Raw genomic sequence first — 27,498 nt, 5'->3', positions numbered from 1 at the left:
GGAACGCACGGCTGCGCTTCTCGGGGCCTGGGCACGCAGCTGGCACTGCCTCAGCTCCGCCTGCTCCCTCTCCTCACAGGCAGCAAGGGCACATGCTGCCTTCTGATGTATTTGGATTTCTTACCTATTTACATACCTATGTGCTGATAATATCTAGAGGTACGCGATTTATACAATTATGTGTGTGAGAAGGAAAACTAACAAGAAATGCTCAGACTTCAGGGGAAACCCAGGGTACAGCTGCATGAATGAGAGAAAACAGACCCAAGCTCACCCTACTCTGCTCTATCTGCTGTAGTGGATAGAATTTCCTTTTTTATGTCAATTTTCACAGTATTTTGAACTCTCTCCTAATTTTACAGCAAAGGCTGATAAAAACAGTGACAACTAAGGAAGTGGTTATAAAAGAAAATTATATAAAGTAAACGTTATGAGTGAAAATAGAAAAAGAAAACAATGATCTTCAGTATTTTAATCCCTGTTTTACTACTCTGACAATCTTGTATAAACATGAAAATGTTTACAAACATGGATGTTATTGCCAAATTTCAGCAGAGCAAAAGAAAAAGATTTTGACAATCTCCACATTATGAGAAATTCTAGCAGAGTAAGGCTTAAAAAAAAAAAACAATTTTCCCTGAAATTTCCATTTTAGGTTTTAAACAGGCACATTGCAACATTTAATTGTATCTTTTTTTAATGTACTGTGTATTACATCCAGAAGTTGAGACATTTTTCAGTAAACAAAGAAAAACATTTCCCATAGCCATAAAATGCTTTCAAAGCCTCCAGTCACAGCACAGTTTCAGTGATAAAATAATATGGTTTCATAGCACACAATTGACTCTACTGCACTCTATTAATTCTTGCCCACTGACATAACAATCACCCCCTGCATTTTTCACATTTTAATAAACCCCTTGTTTTTAATTAGAGATATATATACACCACCCCCAAACTCCTTGTTTTTTACTCTTTTAACAAATAATTCTACTTAAATTTTTGCTCAAGAAGCACTGAAATTTCCCATTCTATCTAGCAAGATCTCCTCATTGCCATCAAAAGCTTTGATGTCTGTGAAACTGCTTACAGTGTCCACCACTGAGTCAGCATGTCTAAGAGCAGAACACAAAGACCATAGAGAATTCAAGGGAAAGAACTGTTACTCCACTGCATCCAAAGAGAAATCCCAATCTTTTGCTTTGCTTTGGAGGTGCTTCTCTTTAGCTTTAAGAGTTGTTGGTTTCTCCTTATTTGGGCCCTAGAACACTCCCTCACAATGGGTTTACTGTTGCAGACCTGCCATGCATTCCAGCAGCCCAGAGATACTGAACCTATGGCTCAGCATCAGTATACATCGAACCAGGTGCTCTTCTTCAGGGGCTGCTTCTCCAGGGGCCTCTTGTTGGCTTGCCAGCAGCAGCCCAGCTGTGGTCCATACACATCCACCAGCAGGTGATGAGCACTTACTGAATGGAAGAGCAGTCACCAGCTCCCCCAGAAAGGGGAAGTGGTGTGAGCTGAGTGTTACAGCCAGAACAAAAAACACCTCTGTATTTGAATTATGTCTAATAAAAAATATGAAGTAATCTCTGACTTTATTAATTTCAATTAGCAACTTTTTGAAGCGCTGGGAAAACAAAGTTGTGAGTAAAACTCATGGTGTAACAGGATGCAGGCAGCTGTATAGTTAAAGGAATTACTTTCATACGTTGACTATCTGGATTCACTACGATCTTTGCACAAGCAAATGCTATATCACTTACTTACTTCAAAGGCCTCTTATTCAGGCCATATTTCCCTCAATGTTTTGTTGCAAATATTTTTGTACACTACTAATATAAGGTTATGGGCAATGATGTTTCTAAAGAACCATACAGATTCTGAGAGACAAAAATGTAGCTCTGAAATAATCATAGTCCCCACAAATCCTACTGCCTTATAATATGCCTTTTCAAAGCCATTGTCTTTTTTGATGCTGGACTTCTCGTAATTTTGATCATTTAGAAGTACAGCCTTTTTTTGCCCCAAGACCTTTTAAGATGTGCAATTCGACTGTCATCTCTAACAAGAGAAGCTATGGGAGATAACAAAAGAATACAGCCTGGCAGCTTACCTTGAGTGACTCAAGTCCTCAGGGAACCAATGGTGTCTACTGACTGGGAGCTCTAGTAGCGCTCTTTAGACCATTATGACCTGGATCCTCTTAACACAGCATGCCTGCTGCCCAGAGCACCTTCCCTCAAGCACCAGCTTGAGCCACAAGCTTTTGAAAAGCCCACTACCAAACCTTATGTTCCAGAGTCCTTTCTGACCTGTCTATCCCATGATTATATGGCAACTACATTACACAAGTATTCACTGCTAACATGATTTCTCTATCATAATGCAGGAAGCATGTGCCTCTCTCAAAAACAAGATTATTATGAAGACATTGGAGTAAGTGTCTGGTGTTTCAATGATGCTCTAGAGAGCACTGCAAGCCACTCTAGACAGTACACTGTTCTGCATGTAAGTGGATTTTTAGGAACTGAGTGATTTCTTCCTTCCCAGAAGGCTGGAAGGCTTTTCTTGAACTATCTCAAGTGTGTGCATGTGTACAGACACACAGAGAATAATCCACTGCAGTAACAGGACTACCAACAACAGCATACAACCACAGAGAGACCTCTGCTACTGCAAAAGATTTGCTGCTTTTCCATGACCACAGTCAGGGAAAAACATGCTACAAGTTGCAATTTCTGTTTATTTGTATCACATATAGCTGCTATTATTTCTTGCATTACCAGGTCTGATGCCTTGAATGATCTGTGCACATTTGCAGAGATGTGTAAAATGAGACATTCTATAATTTTAATCCTCCTTCACAGGATAAGCACACCTTGAATGACCACATGAATAGTTAAATGTGCAACTAGGCACATGAAATACAGAGAAACCAGCAAGGCAAATTCTATGAGCCAATCTCCCTGTGCTAACCACACCTCTCTGCAGCCCTGGCATCTTCCTTGCAACATCTCTATTCCAGCAGAGCAGCACAGAGAAGCCATGGGGGAGTGACAGTGGGAGTTGAAGAGCCTGCCCTATATCTTTGGATTCAATTCTGAAATGAAGAAAAGCAACCTCTAAGCAAGATGTGGGTGTAGTTTAATCCATCAAAAGCACCCCTTATATCCACTGCTTATAACAAAGTCCAAGCTAAAGAATTTGCAGTAAGAATGCTCAAGAGGTATTGTGCCTTCCAGAGCACCAGCATTGCTACTACATTATAGATCCCACTGTGTTACTCATTAAGAGCCTGGAAACTCATGGTGAGAGAGAGGTATGACAGCAACACATGGATATATTCAGTGACATTTAATACAGTCACTTTGATTAATTATTAAATCTCTAAAATGAACTTGGTGCTTGAAATGGCATTTCAAAGGGTCCAATATTCCCATTAGCAAATTAACTTTACTCTCAAGAGCTGGCAGTAGTTGCTTGGAAACAATTATTTTAGACATCTAAACACACTTCACTTAATCCATACACCCCCAGTCTGGTTTCCCCACAACCCTATTCAACAGATTTACGTAGTTTTGGTATTCCCTACATAGCCTGACATTCAATTTCCAAAAATAGTATCTTTGCAGTCACTGAACCTACATTTAATTTCATTCAGTATGCTCAGCCATTTTCAAAGTAAAAAGCATGAAGATTGCTCAGGAAGACAAGTCAAATTTTATATATTTTATATATATATAAATACATTAATAAGTATTTCTCACATAGACAGAATTTTTACTTGGGAACAAATACATGCAGAGGAAAATAAAATATTCAGGCTAAGCAATCAGTCAGAACAGGAAAAGGCTGTACATCAAAATACCAAACACATCTGAGGTGAAAGTTTAATAATTGCAAAGTATTTTTGTTTCCCTTAATTCAATAGGTGTCTCTGAAAAAATAATCATACACACAGTCAATATCTAGCCAGTATTAATTAGACAAGCAAAAACTCACCACTACAAGCATTTTATGACTGTAAGTAAAGATCAAATACAACTTACTGACAAGAAGAATTAACTATTTATTTTTTTTTCCTCACTGTTTTCAGAAAGCCTTTCTTTGTCCTATCAATGTTTTAAATGCTTTGCAGGAAAGTACAAGTTAGGTGGGTAAGTGTGGGATCTGATTTGGCCCAACAAAAGCTAAAATCACGAGCTGCTGCATCAGGGGTGTCCACCTACGAAGAGGGCTTTCAGGAGAGGTAGAAGGAGAGGGAGAACTGGGGCTGCGGTGCCAAGTCATCACCTGTCCTGCACAATGACACATCAGCTTAACGCCAGCACTCTTGAATCTGGGCTTCTAGCAGTGTGTAAAACTAGAAAAAAACCCAGCAGATCCCACACAGACCTGAACAGACAAACAGAGGAGGTGGCTGAGACATCAGGAGGAACCTCTGGCCTTCTACTGAATACTGTTCCTGTCTGATACAGCAGTGCTCTAAACATGGTATTGCATTTCTAACATTCATCGGTCTCACTTGAGGGTGTATGTGGGCTAGTCAGCTAGTCAGTTTTTGTAGAAATAAATCTGATTCCCTCACATTTTTTGAGATGGGTTTCAAGTTAAATAAAGTGAAGAAGTCAAAGTAAATAAAGTGAAGAGACAAGTCTTTAATACTTTAAAATATTGGTGGTCCCATAGATGGCTTAGTAAAAACAACTTTTACAACACAGAAACACAGATGCAATATTTTTAGGCAGTTTTAGTCTTAGAATACTTGAAAAACAAGTTGTAGACAGGCTGACATTTAAAAATAATTTTGCAACTCTGCATCTCTGAATGGTTCCTAGAGTTAAAGGTTATCCAAAAGTCACAAACCCTTTTTCCAGAGTAGACTCACAATCTTGAGATTGACATATACTGTTCTGAACAGAAAAAAAAAACACATGGGGTGGGGGGAAGCCCATCTATTTGTTTCCATTTGCACATTTAATAGAATTCTATTTAGACAAAACTATTCTTAGCCTTCACCAGTTCATCACCATGTCAAGATAAACTGAAGCTCACACAAAAATCACACATTATTTTGTCTTTAGTAGGACTGTATATGATGTACCCAAGAAGAAGGTGGACGGAGGCCAGACTTGGTGCTAGACGTATGTCTAGGAAAAAAGTACTTTTGCCTGCTATGGAGCAGAGATGAGCATGGGCAACATTTAAATTACATATCAGAATATGTTTCTTCACTGGCATTGTGAAGCATTGGAACAAGCTGCACAAGGAAGTGGTGAAATCATCATCCCTGGAAGTTTTTGGAAATCCATCTAGATGTGGCCCTTGGGGGCATCACTTAAGTGGTGAGCCTGGCAGCGTTAGGTTAACAGTTGGACTTGATTATCTTAGAGGTCTTTTCCAACCTTAATTATTCTATGAAATGGACATGGACACGGTCCTCTCTCTGACACCTCCTCACCCAATACCTCTGCTCCCACCTGAAACTGATCTATATAGACTACCCGCAAAGTAAAAAGAAAATGACCAAAAAAAAAAGAAGAAAAAAAATTAACCACGAATTTTCTCCTACATTTCAATCATTCTTCAAGAAATGACAGGGTAAGATTTACTTCAGAATTTATCTGCAATTAGGAAATATTAGTAAAAGAATTGCTGGTGTCCTCCCATGCCAAGTGCTGTCCATCAGATCCTGAGCAGCACAGAAGTATCAACCTCAGGGGACAGACAGGCAGCCTGCAGACAAGCCTGAAAGGGAGGCATCCCCAACACATGCAATACAGAAACAAGTCTTCATGTCAAATAAATATTTACTTCCTTATATCCTATGGCAAAAAAAACCCAAACATGTTTGAAGTGGTTCTGAAGATGTTTGAACTCTTGAACTTGAACAGGAACTTTGCCTGTTAGGGAGACTGCTCATTTTTCCTCCTCCACAATTTGAACAGGCTCACTGAGTAGAAATGCAGGCTTATCTACACTTAAGGAGCAGCATAAGGGGATTTTGTACATGCTGCTTTTGAAGAAAGTGCAGAATAGCAAAAAAGTAATTCAGAAATCAAAAGCTATGATTCCTGAAACAGATATATATATGTATACATACTGAAATATTTGAGTTGAAATATCTGAGTTGAAATTTCAGCATCAAAGGTTTTTTTCCTTAATAGTTGCTCTCCCAGGAGTAGCTCAGAAGGAGTGCCCATGCCTGCTCCCCCCTGCCCTATGGACACCAACAAGACTCTCATACAGCAAGGGTGGTCACTAAGTTCTGCATTAGACTTAAGTCTAACTGCAGACACAGAGACCAAAGCTTTGTGCCTTTGATCTTCCAGATGTAAATGATTTATTCTATAGTGACTGCACCTCAGAAGTTTGCTTTTCCGCAAGTTCTTCAGGTCCTTCTTTTCACACATCTGAAGAAACAACTCCGAGCTGCTCTAAGCAAAGAGATCAATATAAACACACAGCTCATCTTTTGACATTTCCAATCTTTCATACCCTATCAAAGAACCTCAAGCTGTCACTTACCCACCCCACGTGCATTTTCTATGTGCACATACACATATCCTGTCCAAAAATCAATCTACAGCTACAGCATCCCCACTGGCCTCCCTACCAAAGGGAGCACACATTCATTTGCTTGGATTCTGTAACAGCAATTGGCTTTCAAACAGTAAAGAGAAGAAGTCATATCTTCTATAAAACTCCATACAAACCCATTTTCCATTCAGAGTGAATAAAAATGAAATAAATAAAAAATCACTGTACTTGGCAGGCAATTGAGCACATTTAATATTTACTACAATACATCTATCTACTTCAGGTTTTGCTCCAGTGGAACAGCATTTTAGGGTCAGCATCAAGTAAGTCTCACTTTTTGTCTTTCTTTTCCTTCTTTCCCCACCTCCTGCCCTCCAGCAAGCATTATACAGTTTAAAATGTTAATATTATTATAGGTTACAATTTTAAATTCTAAGTGAAGGCTCATGTATAAAAGATATTGGCAAGAATAATTGGCTTTTCCAAAGAAAAGAAATCAGCAATAAAGTGTATTAATCAATGATTATTGAATTCTGTGCTCCAGGCTAGTGATTCCCGTCAACAGTGGTCCTTCAGAAGCAGGTTTTCCTCTTCAGCTTTAATGAAATAATGCACTGAAATGAAATAATGCAGAAACAATCAACTCTCTTTGTTTTTGAAGTCTGAGCAATTTCCTTGAGAACTGAAATGAAATAGAACCACCATGCTTACAAATTCTCTTAGAGGAAACAATACGGAGATACTGATCTCTCAGTTAAAAGATGTTTTATCTCTGCCAGAAATGGGTAGAGTGTACAGAAACACAGTACAGACAACAAACACTGGGAAGAAACCATTAAAATTACTATTTTGTTCTACTCTCACACACCATTTTCTTTCAGGTTCCCAGCCACAGACTTACATTTAACCTGTACCAGTGAGACTACTCACACTAACGGAGTCACATGCCTGACATTTGCAAGACCAAGTCTTTGGTTGGCCTACAGCAAGGCACAGCTGAGACAATACAAAACCTACAAAAACCCTCCCACTGCCAGCTCTGCAAATCTGCTTGATAAAATAAACACCAAGCACAAAAAGTGCAATTACTGCAAACAGATTTTTGAGAGCTTTGTTTTCCATGCAGCAGCTATAAACAAACAAATAAATCTTCCCATGCATTTTAAGATGCACAGAAAAACACATTAAAACCCAAGACCAGAACCTCTGACTAAAACAGCTGAATTTGCAGATGTAAAGGCTACTTGAACTTCCCTCCCTTTGCTTCTTTCCCAAACAGCTTCCTTTTCACATTTTTTTGCCCTAGCCTAAAGTTAAGGCATCCCCAGCAGCTTTGGGTCAAGCCTAAAGGCAGGACACATTCATCTTGAGCTCTAGACTGTGCTGTCACATTTAACAACTGACCATCCCCCTGGCTTGCTGAGCAGCACTCACTAGTCTGTTTAAATAAATAAGTAAGCAGAAAGAGCAGCTGGCAGCCAGAACACAAGTTCTAAAAGTAAACCATCCACTGTAGACCAGGAGCAGGCGTTTTCCATCTTGCATTAGTAAGACACACATCTCTGAATACACCCTTTCCTATCTGAGTATGACTAGAAAGCCTTCCTTGGCTGAGGGTTTAAATGACTGTAGATGGGATGAGTTGGCTATTGTAGTGGTTTAGATTCACAGCTATCTCCCCTTTGCAACAATGGTTTGATTTTACGACAAAACTGCAAGAAAAATCTTTACTAGACTGCAAATTCAGGAGCTACTGTGTGCCATTAACTTTATTTTACAAGTACTTTAAAAGACTTCAGGATATGTGAGGAGAAAGGGGTTTCATGTATGCAATTCAGAAAACACATAAAATTTCCACTTTTGGAAAAAAAAACCAAGTCAGAATAACAGGGTCACTCAATTGCCCAAGGCCCAGCTGAAGAATTAAAGAACTATATACATCAGCAGAGAGAAAGGGGGTTGGGGGAGGATTAAAAAAACAAAACAAAACAAAAGCAAAAAACCAACCAAAAACCAACCAAAACAAAAAAGCTGCCACATTGGGCTGTATATAATGCCAAAATGTGTCTTCTCTCATTTAGATATTATCACCTAACCCTTCTCTCCATACCATGGTCCTTCTTACTATGTTAGACTGAACTTCAAAACTAGACTAATTTTCCAGATTCCACAAGCTGAATCTAGAAGCCTACAGACAGATAAACCATTCAGTGATCTTCTGGAAAGCACTGATCATTTTCTAAAGTAAAATAATCAAAGGAAAAATTCAGAAAAATTCACCTCTTGAACTATTACAGATTTTTAAATACTACTTGTTTCCCAGAGTCTTTTTTCAGCTTAGTTCAGCAGTGCATTTAAAAAATATAACTTGTGACCAAGAAAATATTAGCTGTAATTTCAATAACAATTTTAACTATTTAGAGAAGCTGTTATAATTAGCAGAACTGATCATATGTGTTTATTAATCACCTTCTGTAGGTAACTCAAAATCAAGTTACATTTTTCTCCTTATTTGTACACATCCCTGTAGCAGTTGGTGGTAGTTTACATAAAACTAAAGCATAAAGCTGCTGCTATTAACCATCCATTAATTCATCACATAAGACATATTTACCAAGTCATCAAGACTTAAAAGACATTTTATCACAAAATTAGAGCTCATTCACCAAAACTACATTTTCCTTACCTGAAAATCTACCAACATTTTACCAGTGCATGGAACGCCAACATATTAAAGCTGTGTAAGAATTAATTCCAATCAATTGCTTTCACAGAATGTTAAAAATTGTCTTCATTGCAATTTTGTGAGAAAGACATAAGATTTGAGCATTTTCCATATATTAAAGCTATTTTCTTCCAATGGATCATTGTGTTGCCTTGGCCTGCTCCTCTACTCACACTGATGTAACCTCCTTAATAATTATGCCATGAGCAACATTTCTGTAAGAGACTTAAACCAACAGCTAATAAACTTCTTTTACTATCTAAAAGGAAGAAAACAATCTATTGTGAATGGATGTGGTACATGTGGCTGTAAAAAGCTCAATTATCTGTACAAGACAAAGGACCACAAACTCCAGGCTGTAACTAGAACAGCCTTCAACAGTTTTGCTCAGTCTGTGGAAACAATTTGCATGACATAATCTGCCCTATAAAATCCACAGCCTTACATATTGTTATAAGAGCTTGAGTTCAAAGGAGTAGTGAAGGAAAAAAAACTATACCAAAAAATCCAAAATAAACTAGAAAGGAGCACTACTTTCTCCCCTCCCTACAACAAAACACAAACACCAAATTGCAGCACACAAATCAAGTACCAGTTACAAAATAAAACCGTTCAGAGCATTCTCCATCTCTTGTGATATGCTTGGGAGTGGCAGCATTTTAAAGGGATTGTTGTGCTCTTCCAGCAGACAAACCTCTTACTCTCTGTTCTCCTGTAGCACAGGGCTGGGTATTCCCTGCCTGAAGAAGCCAGCTAAGACAGTTGGGAGAGCAGCTGATTGTTTTCAAAACCTACCACATTCATAAATACACTTCTATTTCTGTGAGATGTTTAGTGTAAACCAAGAAAAACATAGGTAAATCATAATCAACCTAAGCTTCAGAAGAATTCTCTCTTTTTTCCTGCCAGGGTATGGCAGAAGTGAATGCCAACAGATTTAGAAATGCTGGGGAAGCCTCTGTAACTCCTCTGCAAATCTGTGAAGCCCAGGTGAAATATGGGTCAAGCTACAGAGGGAGCATTTCAGAGACTACCACAATGTCATTAAATTCATGGGGATTTCAGAGTTCCACCACCACGCTGCACTCTATTTAATTACTGATGGGCAGCTATAAACACCAACCTGACCAGCTTTGGTTTCTTCACTTCAGAAGTCATTCTGGTCTCCTTTTAGCAATGAAAGGGAGAGTAGCATTTTCATGACAGGCCACGTGACATTCTCCCACCACGCAATGGAAAATCCGCGTTCCTGCCTTCCAAACTGTAAATGCTATCAGACATATTTAGATTTACTGACAACTGACCTGAGCACTGCTGCTGCTGCTGGCAGTGCTCTGCCATAGATCCAGGCTCTCTCCCAACTTTCCTTCACAAGCATTTTCTCATTTTCCCTAAACTGGGCTGTCAGATGCAACGTCGCTATCAGACAGTGTGGCAAACATCCCTTTTGATTTCCGAGTGTTCGGGGCTAAAACAGCTGGCACCACAGCCTGCAGCTACTGCTGTGACTCATCCCTTGATGACCACACAACTTAACTGGGCTCCTAAAAATGGGGTGCAGGTAGGAGGTCATCAGGGCTTTAAAATATTCCCTACTCTAACCTGCAGAAAGCAAGGGGAAAAAGGCAAAAATCTCTCCGTATTTAATACATGTTTTCACACTGTTCATTTTTTGCTGCATTTACCCGTAATACATTGTGAATACTTTATTTTCTCTTTTAATAGAGATGCTATCAGCTGACAGAATAGTAATAGAGTGCACTGTTAAGTGAGGACTTTTACCCTTCTGGGAGAGGGACAATGTTATCAAAATAATATAGACCTGAGCAGCCACAGAGCTTGTTAAACACACCCAAAGGAAGCATTTGCAAACAGACTTGAGATCAATTTACTGAGTTAATACTTCACATCATATCTATTTACTTTTGATTTCACTTTCTTTTTCACGGTTTCATTCAAACAGCATTTCCCCCAGAGCTGTCTTAAATCTCTCCTTTCTGCTTTCCAAAGTTTGGCTCTTCCCATGGTAATCTTTTCAAGTGTCTCTTATCATCTGTTCAAAGTACACAGGGACAGCCAAAAAGTAAACCTGGTTTCTCCCTCCTCTGTCCCCCAGCTGCCCACAGTGTTCCCTCACAGTGTCAGCACAGGGACTGTTACTACAGAACGCACTGAAGTGATACACGTGTCATCAGATCCTATGGCCACTCGTCAAAATTTACTTCTGCATCTTAACTTCAAGAAAATTTTCATTCATTTATAGCAAAGATTACATCTGTAATGTGTTGTTATGAAATTTCCACAGCATGCTAAATCCCAAGGTATGTTGGCTCCATGTTCTCTACTGCATGCATGTGCACACACAAAACATTAAAAAAGCAAACTGAAAGTTACAGATTTAAGAATTTCTCAGCTTGGCCTCCTTTTGCATATGCATTGCAACACAGTCTTTAATTACCTGATCTACTTCTTACATGAGACCTCATTTCATTTAATGCCCAAAATAAATTGTTTTAACTACCTGATAAATTATTTAAGACCTTGCTTTCCCTTCATTGCTCAAAATGTAATTCCATACCTTAATTCCCACCCACTATTCAAGCCCTTCTCTCTGGACAGACATTAATTTCTCCCCAAGTTCTTCTGTGGTGCTCATCACTGTAGCATTTACTAGCTTAGCAAACACATAGATCTGTGAAGGAGAGGTACCATTAACCCCATCTCAGAGGCAGAAAACCAGAGAACTGGAAGATTCTCATCAAAGGTATGTAAGAATTGAAAGACTGCAGCCTGAGATGCCTTATGGCTGGATTTTCAGACTACTGTGACTTACGTAATTTTTGTATATACAAACCAAACCTCCCTTGGCTACAGCAACTGGTGTCAGACATCTGCAAATTCATGCTCATGTGAGGAAAACGAGGGATGAGCCCTGACAGGATTTGGTACAGCCTCTGTCACACCAGCACTACAGCAAAAGTGATCAGGTCCTTCATTAAGAACTCTTTAATGAAAGGCCAAATGAAGATCCTAGAGGCACCCTTAGTTCTGCTGCCTTTTAAATCTGGAGTACGTGTCCTCAGAATGCTGATTTGTGTATCATTTCCTGGGTTTCAGAAGGAAACTAGAAAGCCCTTTGAACAAAATCAGTAGCATTAAGGTGCCTGGGTCATCAGCAGTGTGGTCATTGTGGACCCCTGTACCCAGTCACAGCATAACCCCTGTGCTTTTCTGCTGAAAAACATTAAACAAAATTGCCCAATAATTTCTGTACATACAGTGAGTACCACCACATTTGTCTTACAGAAATAATAACTATGGTAAACAGGTGTGTTTGTACTCAAGATGATTAATGACAGCTCCTGTCATGCCCTGCTAACAAAACACAGCAATCATTCAATAAATGTTTATAATCTCATCAGCAGGGGACTTAAATAGTTTCTTTCTTTGTTCCACTAATTGTTTCAAGTTTTCCATTGGAGCCAAAGGCCGATATTAAAACTGACACCTCAGTAGTTGCTTCTACCTCTCTCTTTAATCTTAGTTCATAAAACCTGATACTTCATTCACTTCACTTTAACCTGATACTTCATTGACTTCAATATCCAAAGGGAAAAAATAATCACATCACTACACGTTCATGATGTAAACTGACAAAGCCATGATTAAAACCAAGGACTTACACATCATTTCAGGAAGTAGGAAGCCCAGGTCTCTCTAAATTTCTTTGTCTGAATGTGAACATCATATATTCTAGACACACTAAAATATAAAGGGTGCCAAATTCTCTAAAACATCAAAGTACAACCTTATACCAGCAACCACTATAAGAAGAGGAAGACCTAGAATGAGTAAATTTCTTGAGCAGGGACAATCAGGATCTTTAGTTATTCACTAAAGAATTAGATTGGAAAGTAGATGAAAGAAAAGTAGCACAGAAATTGTATACTCATAATTGCTAGAAGGAAGAAGTGTTTCCACTGCAAAGAACTACATAACTCAGGTCTCATTATTTCAGTGTCTTCAAATAAATAAGCTGTTTTCCCTCAAGTAATTCCAAACCAATGTTTTACTATCCATGCTCTGTGCTGCCCCAGGAGGCTAAGGGCCACTTGTAGAAGAGCAACAAAGGGTCATTTAAAAATGCAATCCTACTACTAACAAGCTTAAAACTGGCTGTTGCACCACAGTTTTAAGGAAAAAATAAAGCTAGGCTTTTGTGGCCTGATTCACAAATAAAGAAAACATTTCACCAAAACCAGCACACACCTGCCCAGCAAGAAGAGATGTGTTGCTCCAGTCCCACAGGGAACCCCACAGCCTCAGGTTTAGGTGCCACACTAACAGACCGTGTGGCTGGGCATCACGCTACTGCAGCACAAGTAACACCACCAGTTTATTACAGTTTGATTATATAAACAACATAATGCAGCTAAAGCCACTACTCAGACTAAACATCTACAAACACAAGCCTCATGCCAAGACTTACTTGTTTTAATATAAGGCAGAAAAGGAGTAAAGTAAGATTTTAATATATGCGTATTTCTTATGGGATTAGAAAACATAAATAATTTCATGGGAGGCTGAAGAGTGCTAACAGTATTCTTTTTATTACCTACTCCTACTTGCTTGACTTGTCTATAAAAGGAGGATTGTATGTAATTCTTCTCCTCCACTTGGGTTCCACTTTCACTGACTGTCACTTGCAACCATGATGAGCAAGAAAGTAGATAAATGGAATCATCTCCAAAACACACACATAACTCAACAGAAGTCTAGCGATTCTCTGCAAGAGGATGGTTGTCATGAAATATAAAACTGCACTAGATGCAATGATCAATTATTTTACAAAAAACCCAACAGTTTTTTAACAATTTTAACACCTATGTGTGCTGAAGAAGATGAAAAAGCAAGAGAAAGAGCATGTGGGTAGACCTTTATCTAAAGACTGTGTGAATTTCATCCAAAATGGAAAATATTGCAGTTGTCACATCGGAAGTCTTAGCAGTGGAAGCAGAGACAACATCACTTGCTACCACTGTTGTTTCATTCTGAATGGGGAAGTTGACACTGCCTGTCCCAGCAATAAAGCTCAAATACAGCAGCTTCCTTTGTCACTGTGGCTGGCTTGCAGACTGACACGGTAAGGTAGCCCTGTGATGACAGAGCCTGTCTGGACATCACACCCATGATGAACCTGAGGCGTTGGGGGTATCCAGAGCTCAGGAAAAAGTGGTTTATGGAAAGCAGAAATACTAAGGACCTGTAGTCCATTAATGAAAATCTCCAGATTCCAACAACCATAAAATAGTTATTAAGATGAAGGAAATAAGACGTTTCAATAAATTTTAGTTATTTTTTTTAAATATTATTTTCATTGTGTTTTCAAAGTCTGTGATATCCTCTCTTCAGGTTACCAAGCCTTTTTTTTCTTGTAGACATCAACAAATACTTCAGTTTCTATGAAAGCTGAGATTTTACTGTACTGACATGACAAGATCTTTGATAGGTGAACAACCCCCACACAAAAGCACATCCAGTTAAACTGCAAACTAGCAGCACACAATCATTGTAAAATGAAAAGCAGTTGTCCTCCATTCCTCATCCTCAGGATCAATTAACATCTCTGCAGCTTGAGCAAGTGATACTCAATTCCCTTGTCACCACATGACTCTTAAAATTATTAACTCTTCTGCAACCCAAATCAAATTAGTGAGATTGCTGCAAACAAGAACTATTTGTACCAATTTACAAAATGGAGAAAATCTTGACAAGAATGATGTTGCTACTTACCACAGTATTAAGAAACCATAGGCATGTCACTCCCCTTGGTGTTTTGTCTTATGTACTTAATACAGCTTTAAAACCATTTCGGGTATGAAATGCAATGACATTTAGTCCTAACATTTTGGCAGCTATGGTGTGGGAGTTTCTGCACCATAACATTGAGCTGTGTTAGAGAATAACACCTAAGTGGAGTTTTTCTGCTGATACCATCCCAAGAAGTATATCATATGTACGATATTAATTTTATTAATTCCCGGATTTTGGCCAATGAAAAGGACATTTTCAATTCTGAGTCATATAAAACCTTCAGTTTTTCATTTTTACCTTATTTGCTAGGCTAGGAGTCAAATACCTTCCCCTCATTTTCTAGTGATGACACAGGCAGGGAGAAGGACAAACCAATGGAAAGACCATCACATGTATTTAGGGAACAAATTTCAAGAGGTTGATGGTCCTTAACTAAGGAACCAGATGATTCTCACACCAGAATTATTAAATAATTAACTGGCAGCAGAGAGGGAAATGATACATGACTACACTGCAGATGCAGACTATGGCAGATTACTTTGTCTAATACATCAATGCTCTTGTTACACAACATATACTAGGCCTTGATGAAGGATAGAAGAAAGTTATTCATTGGACCCTGGTGACTAAATGGAACATTTTAAGGTCAAGAGTAAAATCATGGGACCTTTCAGGTTAGTAGGTGTTTACTAGCAGAATTCTTCAAACATTGCTTTTTCTGATCCTTACTTAATATTGCCATTGCATCTACATAGGAAGTAAAATCTTTATGCCAACAGACTGTGCTGTGAACCATGTTGAGAAGAACATCATCATCATAAGAACCACCAATGAGAAAAAAAGATCTCTCAGGAGATGGATGACAGACACCAGAAGTAACATAAGGCAAAATTTAACAAGATGCATTTCCCCTCTAGGCCTGCATGTTTCATGAAACCTGCGAAGTTCCAAAATAGGTCGGAAGAAATCCAAATCCTTCCAAATATTTTGAAAAATAAAGACTTACTGCTGAAATTATTTTAGGGTGTGGGAAGAACTGCTTGTTTTGGTCAGAGGTGACCAAGTCAGGCTGGGTCCCATGATGCCTTAAAACCACACTCCCACTCAAGACTAGGCTGAAACTCAAAGCTCTTGGCACAACACCCTGACTTCAGCAATAGGATATGTCATTTCTGGGAGCATTCTGGGAAGTTCTGCTACACAGCATTCCTGATGGTTTGCAAACAGTCTTTGTAATAATATAGTAAGGGCCTTTTTCATGCAAAGCCTCTTTGTAAAGAATAGGTTGAATGGCAGTGCCGTAATGCTGCTCGAGATAAGCACGATGCTTTTTAAAGTGTTTATACAATGAGCACCAACTTGTCTGCGTAGGTTGGGTAGCAATTTCGTCACCCACTATGTTCACACTGCAAAGCTGCACTGAAATGAGTATGATGCCTGTATATGTCAGTATATGCTTGTGTACCAAAATCACTTTTATTACTTCAGTTTTTCTAGCATTACATAGCACAGACACTTCAGAAAGATAGGAGAGCTGGTGTTGCATGTCAAAATAAGGTTATCCATTAACTGAACACAAGTGGATGAAATGTCCAAGAAAAAACACATCTGCCTCAGGAGCTGGGGTATCTTTTTTAACTTGCGGAGCTTTAGGCAGCATTGCATGTTCTCTTCATCCAGCTGTGTCCCAATATCACAGCTAACATCTTCCATGGTAAAGCTTCAGAGGAGTAAAGACAGTATACCAAACAGTGGGAGTGACAATATGTGAATATCCAGGCACAGCTGGGCTGAGGACAAACTAAAGTCACCTTTTTCCTGTGATTCCCAGAGGCCTATTTTGTTTTTAACTTTGTTGCCTTTGTTTGATCCTGCGGTTATTCTAATGTAGTTCCTGCATTTTTCCATTAATTCTGCCTCCCCGTACAACACTCTAAGCTGTATTACAAATGGGGGAGAGAGAGAATAACAAGCTCATAAAGTGATTGTCTCAGACAATCTTCAAACGTACTGGCTAATTGGATATATAACTCATAAATGATGATGGAGAAGGGATGCCTAACAACATAGAGAAAGGAAACTAAATCTAAAAAAGCTCCAGCTCTATTCAGTTGAATGAACAATAGGCATTTGATTTCATTAGCTCTGATATTCTAAAAATCGTAACAATAAATACAATCTTTCCTGCAAGCACACATTCTTCTAAGCAAACGACTGCAGAAGGAATGGCTATTAAAAGCACTGCAATTACTCTAAATTTGTACTGTAAACAGTGTAACACCAGACCATAATTAAATTAAATATGAAACATTTCATTGTCCCAAATACATGAAATTCAATTTGAAGAGAGCATTTGTAGTAGCACCAGCAGCTTCTTTTCAGATTTTGCACATCGCTTTAAGAAACTACCACACCTATCTGAGGAAAACTAACACATAAAGCACATGGAAAGACCAGACAAAAGCACTTGAGGAGGAACTGTGCTTGGGATGATATCTCTATGAAGACTGCATGGCTCAAATCTCCTGTGACTGTTTGGTTTAAGTAACTGTAAGAAGTAGCTAACTCTTTGTGCATCCACCTCCACAGGGCTGTGTGCTATTCTGAGTTCAATTCAATCTGAGTACTTGAACACTGCTGTAAACAGCACTTCAAAATCTGACACACATTTCATCCAGTCTGAAATACTTATGACCTCCACAAGCTGAAGTGTATATTATTCTTTTATTTTCTAAGTAGAGTAAAAGGAAAAACCTATTAGATATTTGCCTCAATCTTAGTGCCATACATTAAGTTAGGAGTTAATAATTTATTAATTGTCATTCAAGAAATCATTATTACATTTGACAGTTTTTGAAGGGGCTTTGCTTTCTTCTTTAAAGGACCTTCGACAACAACAATCAGCTAGGGAAATATTCTGACATACGGATTTGACATGTTATTTTGATTTACATATTAAAGTGAGAAAAAGTTACATGCTTTCACAAACATAGATCATTTTCAAATTTTGCAGTGCTTAACAGATTTAAAACTTTTTGATTCTTCTGTAGTAGATTTTGTGTAGCAGAATTTATGTCACTATGTTACCCATTATGCCTGCATTGCCCCCCAGCAGGTCTTTTTTTTGCAAGAACTCCCTCTTAACTACATAAATAAATTACATAGTTTAATATCAGCATGATGAATTTGCTTAAAAATGAAAAACAAACAAAATTGTATCAAGAAGCAGCCCAGTAAACAACCAAGCACCCTCCATTAATTTCTCTCGGAGATAGGCAAGCATGGCACACTGGGAGAAAGCCAATAAAAGCAACTCTTTTGTTTCCTCATGTTTCACAAGACAGCAATTCTCTGGTGCTGTAAGGCACAATCACATTTATCATTCTATCTTAAAACAAACAACACCATGATTTATTTTAGCAAAGTGAAAATGAAGCAAAAAAAATACTGACAGCCACTCACATGGTACAGAACAACAAAAAAGTGCATCAAACTTCAGCAGCTCAACAAGGCACAGCTTCACTGCAAAGGTCCCAAACCAGTGGCCAAAACAGCAGAAATAGGCAATTTCTGCTCATGGCTGGTTCTACTGCCACCACCTCGCCCTGACAGTGCTGCACAAGACCCCAGGAAGGGGCTGAGCATTGCTTCCCTCCTTCCCACCTTCCCTGTGGGCATCTCTGGGCACATCCTCTCCTCCAGAAGACCATGGCAGGCCAGCAGCTCTGAAGCCTGACAGGCACAGCAGACAAACTCTAAGAAGGCTGCAGGGTCGAGCATACAGTTCACACAGGGATTTCTGAGCGGGTAGTTTATTTTGGTTTTGGCAGAGCTTCTGAGTGCCATCACGTGAGTGACAGCAAAAAAAAAATCCCCACTTAATTCTCCAGGAGTGGTCCTGGACCTGCAGCGAGGAACCAGCCCACCCAATTTACTCACTATTGAAAAGACCAGGTCACAGCAGAGGCTTAGTAAACTGACTCTACCTCAATACCAAACATTAATCATCAACTTCAACTTACAAACGAGCGCTCACTGCCTCTGTAGTGCTTTAAAAAATATCCACACAGCCTTCCAAAGGCACTCTACAAGGGCTACCGCCACCCTACTCACCTCTCAATACAGCATTTTAACAAAAGGTTCCCAGCAGTCAGACTGGATTAACTGCATCTGAAATCTCACCAGGTCTGCAGACAGTCCCTCTTTACTTTGCGAGCTTCTGTGCCACTTCAGATGCTTTGTATTGTTAATCGGCAGCAGAGCCAGAAAGAGCTCTCACAGGAACTGACTTTTAATACATACATGAGGCTCAGGTTCTATCAAGGGAGAAATAGCGCTTGCATTTTTGGAGTTTAAGCATCTTAAGAACATAACATTTATCACAGCCAAAGGAAAACGAGGTTATGCAAAATACTTACTTCGGAAATGTTCTGAGGCATAATAGTACACATCCTCATAGCCCTCGTGGTAATCCTCCTCTGGCCGGTACTTTTTGCCTTTTCTTCTTCTCGATCTTCTTATCTGCTTGACAAAGCCCAAGAAGCGCTCCATCTCCTTCCTCACTCACAGCCCCAGCCAGCAGCCCCCTTCGCCCTGTGCTTCACAAATTGCTGTCCCAGCATGAATCAAGCACTGGAGCAGAGCTGCAGCTCCCACCAGCCGCTCCGCTACCATCAAACAACCCCTCCCTTATCTCAGCTGTGACTAGGAAGCATATTGTTTTCCCTTTTTTTTTAAAAAAAAGGGACAACACACACAGACACACTTTATCAAATCTAGTGACTGGAATATTTCAACCTGAAAATAAATAAAGGAGGAAAGCATTGAAGCAAAAGGAGAATTTCAGGATTTCAAGCTGTTATTAAAGCATCAGAGGACAAAGTTGAAGAGACCTGCTTGCCAGCAAGGGGAAGCCCAGCTCTGAGAGCTCTCTATCCTGTGTCTCCATCATTTGAAGAGGGGCTGGGAGGCGGGGATAGATGTTAGTCAATGGACTGAACCATATCTCAAGGCAAAACAGGTTTCCATTCAGCAGTTAAATGCTGCCCTCATATCTACCCGGGCACAGGCTCAGGAGCACGTTTGATTTCATTTGTTGTAAGGACAGGAAACACGCCGATCCATTTCTGGCATCTCATGCACTGGATGAATAAACAGCAAAGTGGTTTAATCCATACACACAGCCCACTCACCGGCAAGTGTGCGCCGAATGTGTTAATTGGAGCAGCAGGGAGAAAGCTCGGCAGCTGTTAAAAAATGACACATATACCCACTGGGCATTAGTGTATTCTAATCACTGCTGGATCTAAACATTAAAAGGCACTCCAGACAGGTCTCCTATGGAGCTGGCCAGGGCATATGGCAATAGGCAAACAAAGGAAGCGACATCACAAGCACACTGTGACAATACTCATTTCAAATCCCAGCAGAGTTCAAAAAACTTTAAAATTAAGGTGCAGCAGATTATCCTCTGCACACGGTGAGAGAAGCAAAAAGCCTGAAAAAGCGCTGGCTCTCTTCTCTTGCTGCGTGCCTGAAACCCACATGCATTCCCTAAGATAAGGCTGGAATTTCATCCGTGTTTCTGATGAAGTTTCCTTCCCACACAAAAACAAAAGCAGTGACTGCTCGAATCCTATCACGTTGACATCTGTCAGGGGTTTTTTATTGTAATCACGTTCCTGCAAGCCCAGTGAAATCTCTAGTCCAGCAGGACCTCTCCTGTCTGTTGGCACCAGTCAGGGATCAAGCAGTAACCTCAGTCAAACTATGTGCTGAACGTGGTCACTTGCATCTAGGCTCCCAAGAGATACCATTTTGCACTTAGGAGCATAAGGAAGTCAGAAAATCTTCCTGTAAAACAGATTTTACAGGTTCATCATTTGGAAAAGGAAGAGCACGCAGAGTAGGGATTAGGAAATGCAGACATTTCAGTGAGTCATTTTGCAAAGAGTAAATCAGGGCACTGTTTTCAAAAGCACAAAAGAAGTAAAGCAAAAACCAGGATTGTAACTTAGCAATTCTGTTTCAAAAGAAGTATGCAGAGATTGATCAATATTAAGTTGGAATGTTCTAGTTTTGAAACGCGAAAGTTTTAAGTAAAGGTCAGCTAGACCTAATACCTGACGATCCTAAAACAAACACACACTGAAAGATGGAAAAGGAATCCTTCTGGGCTTCTTTCAGCTTTCCAGGTATTTTAAGACAATATTGTCACAAACCCACACTCATTTTACCTGTAAAAGTTCAAAAACCCTTGGATGCTCCTGCCAAGCTCCCCACAGGAATACAGACTCATCCTCCTTGACCTCACCAGCCCTGCGTTTCCTGCTGTGAAAATGCAGCCGCTGTCGCTAGCTGATGAACACCCCCAGGGCACCACCAGAACTATTTTTAGTGAAACTTCTATAAGGAGGTTGTGTTTCATTACAAGTCTGTTTTTATCACACAGCTTTCAACTTTCAAATGGTAAAGACCTTAGAGGAATATCATAGGCATATTACCAAAAATAAACAAGCCAATAAAACTTCACCTATGGACTTTAGGAAGGGATCACTGTATGTTTTAAAGGTTTCAACTTGCATCTCTTCTGTGCTCTGCCACCAAGCAGCAAAAACATTACTGTCACGAAACATGAAAACCAAAGATGTAGCCTACAGCAGAGGCAGCACTCTCTCTTTTCAGGGAGGGAAACACTGGTTTGTTGCCCCGTTGAGGACTCTCCCCAACAGATGTGAAAAAGGTGTTGGCAGGTGTCAGGAACAGTCAAGACAGAAGTCTTGCAGCCATCACTGCTCCATGAAGTTAAATTAAGTTCAATTAAAAATTACAAAGTTTTTTAAAAAAGGAGAAAATGTTAAACTTTCTGGTTTTTAAACTGTCTTCTAAATGAAAGCTCAAAACTGGAATCAAACAGACATACTTGGTTTTTATTAAGTAAATACAACCTTTTCCAGTGCCTCTGTTACTAAACATGCAGCAGAAGAAGCAGCTTCCCTAGTCCTCAGCACATCCCAGAGAGATTTTGGTGCTCTCCATAACAAGAAACATAAGCAAATAAGCAGATAAGCAGATAAGAGAGCAACCAAATGCTCTGAAGTAGCAGCACAAGCAGCAGGTGCAGGACATCAACTGCCTGACCACTTTCTAGAGAGAACCAATGTAAGCTTGGGCAAATTCTGAGCTTTGGAAAGTACATTATTACCTTGTGCAATGGACTTCCCCATCTCTCCCATGCTCCTGAGGTGCATCACACAGATATATGGCTTCTATAGTAAAGCAAAAAAACAATGCACAAAATGGTATTACTGGCCAGTGCTCATGGCAATAGCTCCCACCTATGTTGTGTGTAAAGTACGAAGGGGCTTCGGGGGAACACAAGCTCTCCCCAGAGAAGCAGAGGGGCTTCAAGCTCTGCTGCACTTCACTCTATCCCACCACCTACTGCTCCCTACAAACACCGGGCTCCATCTCCTACGCCAAAGATGCAGAAGCAGCCCCACGGTTTCTAACACACAAACTGACAATCCTGCCAGCATGTAAATCATATACTCATTTCCTTTTACGTGAATGCAAACAGCAGACACACATAACTTCAGAATTTTTACATACTTTTTGAAAAAAGCCATAGAGCAAGCTAAGCTTTTGACTAGATTTTCTGTGAACTAAAATACTGTGGCATTCACGGCAATTTAAATAGAAGGAAATACCTTAACTGAGGACATTGTTGTTATATATCAATACAAGTTGGAGCATTAAGTGCTTTACTATACTAGTAAGACTTCTGAACAAAACTTTTGTTTCATATGCATTACATACCACAGTTACTGTTTGTTGAAAATACTGGAGACATTCATTAGCTACTCCTCATGCCATACCTGTAAATATTTAATCATAGCCCTACTTTCAAAGGTGTACACAGAGAACCCAGTTTCATAAACACAGTAGTTAGAAAAAAACCACAAATAAACAGCCTAACTACAGCTTTCCCCATTGCTCAGGATTCACCCTTCTGCAGCTTCTTGTGAAGAAGAACTCATTTCATAATGAACATGAACATGGTTCTTGCAACCTTCTGCTTGAAAAGAAATAAAAAAGCAGAAACTAATAAAGGTATACAGCAGTTTCAGAAAGGCATATTGATTGTACAGGACAAGAAGAGAAAGAAACAAACACTGGCTTTCAAATTTTTAAAACGCAAAACATCGGAGATGACAATGAGTTTCATCCTTAATGACAAAGAGAATAGGATAATTATACCCAGAGGGCATAAAATTAGACGTTGGTTTATATTCTGAAGTTGTCTCTGAACCAGAATTTGGAGAATCAATTTTCTGGTGTTTTAATGCCACAACAGAAAGTTGCAATGTAAATATGTCTGAAGCTCTTTGGCTCATCCTTTCTGCCTACTCCAATCAAAGCAAACATTCTATTACCATTTCCAAGTGGACTTCTTAGAAGAAGCAAGGACTGTCGTGCTGTCTCCAGCATGATTGGCATAACAAAAATTTTGCCATGTGGCACTGATTAGATGATATTTGCATACTCCATTATGATAATTAATTTGTTTAAGTTAAGGAGAAGCTCCATCAAACTGGGTCAATCTCCTGTCAGTGACTTACTGGAAAAGACTTCATAGCAATAATAAAACCCACATAAATAAGACAGTCCTTTTCGAAAAGTTGAACTGAAGCATAAATGCTTTTGCAGCCATGGATAATTTTCTAGACTTGTCTTTATACCCCACACAGAGCAAAGATTAGGTTTCTCATCATGTGAAATATCTGCATTCAATATTTTATTTTCACAAAATTAGCTATACAGTTATCAAGGTAAACTTTCACAAATGACATACTTATTTTCTACAGCACTTTTTCCAGTATTTGGAAAAAGCAGCAGGAAAAACATCTTGGTATCCAAGGATAAGACACCAAGGTAGTAAATATTTAACAAGTATTTCCATTTGAGTGGACTTGCAAACATGATGCTTTGAAACCAGAGCCTGTATATGAAGCAAGACTCTCTAATGTGTTGCATCATAAATACAGAATGGAATGCGCACCAAATATTAACAGTTTGGGGCAGGTATTTTGCACCCTGTTAATCAGTATGTTTCAGTGTTTAAAAGCAGAACATTTTAGACACATGAACTCTCCCCTGTATCTCCCTCTGCTTCTCTGGGCAGCCCCTAAAAGTCTTCTGCTGGGGGAATGAATGTCCCTTACTGGGAGGCAATGATGTAAGAGAGCACACAAGGGCAGTTGCAGAGATCTACCTGCTTCAGGTTACTCTTGTGGAAAAAAAACTACAGAATTTTACATGGACAATACAAAAATTACGATTTATATAAACAGCTCTTGGGGGTTAGCTGACTAGATGAGACAGGTTTTTTCCCACCTCCCTCAAACCCCTAAGCATAAAGGAACAGCAGACCTCAAAGGGAAGAACCAATCATTTCTTCTCCGGTTCTCCTTCAGCTGAGGGATGTCTTTGATAATCTGCTGTCATTGTTTTGAAGAGCAGCAATAATTAACAAAAGAACTATTCCCCTTATTTATCTTACAGTATCATCTTTCCTGACTTTCTAGTTTTTCAAGTGATGTTTGTTCAACCATGATAATTGCTCATGTCAAGGCTGCAATTTTCCACTCCTTGCCCTAAGTATCTTGGTGCAAAATGTGAGCTTATCAACTTGAAAATGATAAAATGCCTGTAATCAACAATCTATTACACTCTATAACAACATATGGCCCATATATGCAGAAGCAGTGCTGTGTACAAAGCCAATATTGTGTGTGAGGAGTACCTAGCAGCAGCCCAACAGCCCCTGAGGTACCACTGCCCCACCCGAGACCCCACTGTCAAGCCAGATTCTGAACACAAGTTTTGTTCTCTTCCTAAAGACATCTAAAAAGAGCATTGAAGGCATGGGACATACTCAGTATTACACTGCACATCTCTCCCATGTGACAGTTTATATACATGCAGGATAACCAGTGCATTCTCTCTAGAATGCTGCTCCAGGAGAACTGGATGGTGATAAAATACTGCTGATCCGTTACTGCTACTTTTAAGATCTGATGCTTGTTATACACTGTTAAATCATCAGTTTGCTCAGGTTTTAATGCATTACATTCAGTTGCACAAGTCATACATTCTTGTTATTAACTGCTCACACAGAATTATGGAACATTTTTGTCTTCTGGTCCTAAATTAATGCAAGACTTGAGAGTTGTAGTTCACCTTTTGCGTCACCTAGTTGTAAATTAAGTTAACTGTCAAATATTTTTTCTTTTACCTCTTTTTTCATTTTTTTTACAAGTGAACACACACATTTTCAACACTTTGAAATAAAGAACTTGAGTTCCTTACTGTATTTTATCATACATGTTATTTTGTATTAACATCCCCAGTGGTTTTGCCTATTCGCAAAATTTTCTCACATAAAACTGTGCTCACAAATGTGAATGCCAACACAGGGATGAGGGTAAAAAAGAACACAAAGGACAGAAGAAGAGGCTACTTTCATTTAGAGGGGACTGGGGGACTGCTTGTGTGTACAATACAAGAATGCTGCCTCTCATATATGGAGAATGCCGAGAAATCTTTGTGGTGCTGTTTTGAAAGGGTCACTTGTCAAGTTGAATTTCATGCAGAATGTATGCTTCAGGGAAAAAGACACTTTTTTCCCTCCCTTCAATTCAGCTAAAGCCGTTTGCATACATTCTATTTTTTTCTTATCTTTCTAACCTATTTGGCTTTAAGTAAGTGACTAATTAGAATATACAAATATGCTAACTTTACCACCACCAAGGAAATACTGCTCAGGTAAAATTAAGTACAAAAAAGATTTGAATTTCCTTAATGTTTTGTGACACCAATAATCATTCTACAAGAAAAGCTAAGCAGAGAACTATTTCAACCATTTGTAAAACCCCTTCAGGGTTAAAGCAGTAGACTGAAATTTAAAATACTAAAACTAGAACACAGCTCTTTGGAAAGTCTGAATTAAAGGTGTTTTCATCTTTCTAAAGGAATGTAGCAAATGGCTAGAGGGAACACTACCAAGATTTTGCATCATGTGTCTGTTTTATGCACAAAGGGTATCTCAAATCAACTATGAAATACATATGAAGAAGTGGTTTAGAATTTGGATATTGTTTTTACTCCTCCCTGAGTATAAAGCCATTATATTTCCCTAATTTTTGATTTTTCAACAACTGTACATTTCAACTCTAAACAATAATTAAAATGCACATAGAGCACTGGAAAGCATGAATAATTAATTTATGAAATTACAGCTGGCCAGAACAAAAATACCAACCTAATACATTAAATGAAATTCTTAGAACAAAAGCATCAAAATATTTTCTTAGGCTGCAGACCACAGGAGCTATAGTGTGCCATCAAAAAAAGTTGCAGAAAGTGGGATTTCACAGTTAATTGACAGTGGAAGACCTCTTTAAATACACTGTGTGAGATTCAAGGTAAGTCACAGAAGAATCAATATTCAACATCTCTTTACATGTAAGAGTTCATGCAAGAGACTTTCTGCTTTCCCCCTCCTGTCATACCAATATTTAGTTTAGAAGAGCAGTAAACACCTTGTTATATTTCATTATTGAAAACATCCACCAGTCATTTTTTACATTTCTCTGATGAACCAATTATTGCAACAAGAAATGTCTGTAATTTACTGACATTTATATATAATATATATATATATATAATAATAAATAATTATTATTTATTAATTAATTTATTTAAATAATTAGTAAACTGAAAGAGCAGTTAGAAGTAATAAAAGGTGGGCAACGGGAAAGAAATCGGAAGGGAAGAATATGAAAAATCTGGAAGTAACTGTGAAATTGAAGTAATGGAGAAGTACCTCTGGGATAAAAAACCACAGGCATACAGAAAGTTGAGCTATGTCCTGAGCTCCACATTTTATCAGGGTCAAGATGTAGTAGATAAATAGAAATATTTTATTGCAGGTGAGCTCTGACAAGAAGAAAATTCTGCTTAATTGTCTAGAAAAGACTACTACAGAGAAATTCCTCATTATGATCACATGAATTTACAAAAAAAGACTATGTAAATATATATGCAAATTAAATCATCCATCTGGAGTCCACTGCCCTAGAGGCACAGGCCAACATGATTGCAATGAAGAATCCAGTTCTTCAGATGGATTAACCCTTCTCCTTCTCTCTCAACACTCTCCATGTCCAGTTTTAAGTAATTCCTGTTGTCTTTAAACAATCTGAAACTGCAAAGCATACAGTAAAAAGAACAATAAAGAGACTTGAAAGGCAAAAAGGACAACTTCACAGGTAACCTCACAGTAATGAGGCCCAAGTACATGTCCACAGCACTGAAGGATCGAGGTTTCCATCCACCAGCCCTCAATAGCAAGG

General features: G+C 39.0%; 1 protein-coding gene across 5 annotated transcripts in view; it reads right to left on the bottom strand.

Moving 5' to 3' along the window:
• The window catches only part of GRIP1 (glutamate receptor interacting protein 1), a 314,081-nt gene that overhangs the window by 198,675 nt on the left and 87,908 nt on the right, over nt 1–27,498 (bottom strand). For 4 of the 5 annotated variants that reach the window (XM_088054740.1, XM_088054743.1, XM_014248866.2 and 1 more), the window contains exon 1: nt 19,501–19,641. The exons of the other annotated variant lie outside the window; for it this stretch is intronic. In XM_088054740.1, coding sequence (XP_087910866.1) covers nt 19,501–19,633 — 133 coding nt within the window. In that variant the 5' untranslated portion in view covers nt 19,634–19,641. Of the gene's footprint in view, nt 1–19,500; nt 19,642–27,498 lie in introns of those variants that run through there. 5 annotated transcript variants of the gene reach the window in all.

The sequence above is a fragment of the Pseudopodoces humilis genome, chromosome 5, assembly GCF_049639895.1.
Source record: "Pseudopodoces humilis isolate 2021_Gansu_Grassland_sample_001 chromosome 5, ASM4963989v1, whole genome shotgun sequence".
Taxonomy (NCBI): Eukaryota; Metazoa; Chordata; class Aves; order Passeriformes; family Paridae; genus Pseudopodoces; species Pseudopodoces humilis.
This window is presented reverse-complemented; position numbering and strand designations above follow the sequence as displayed.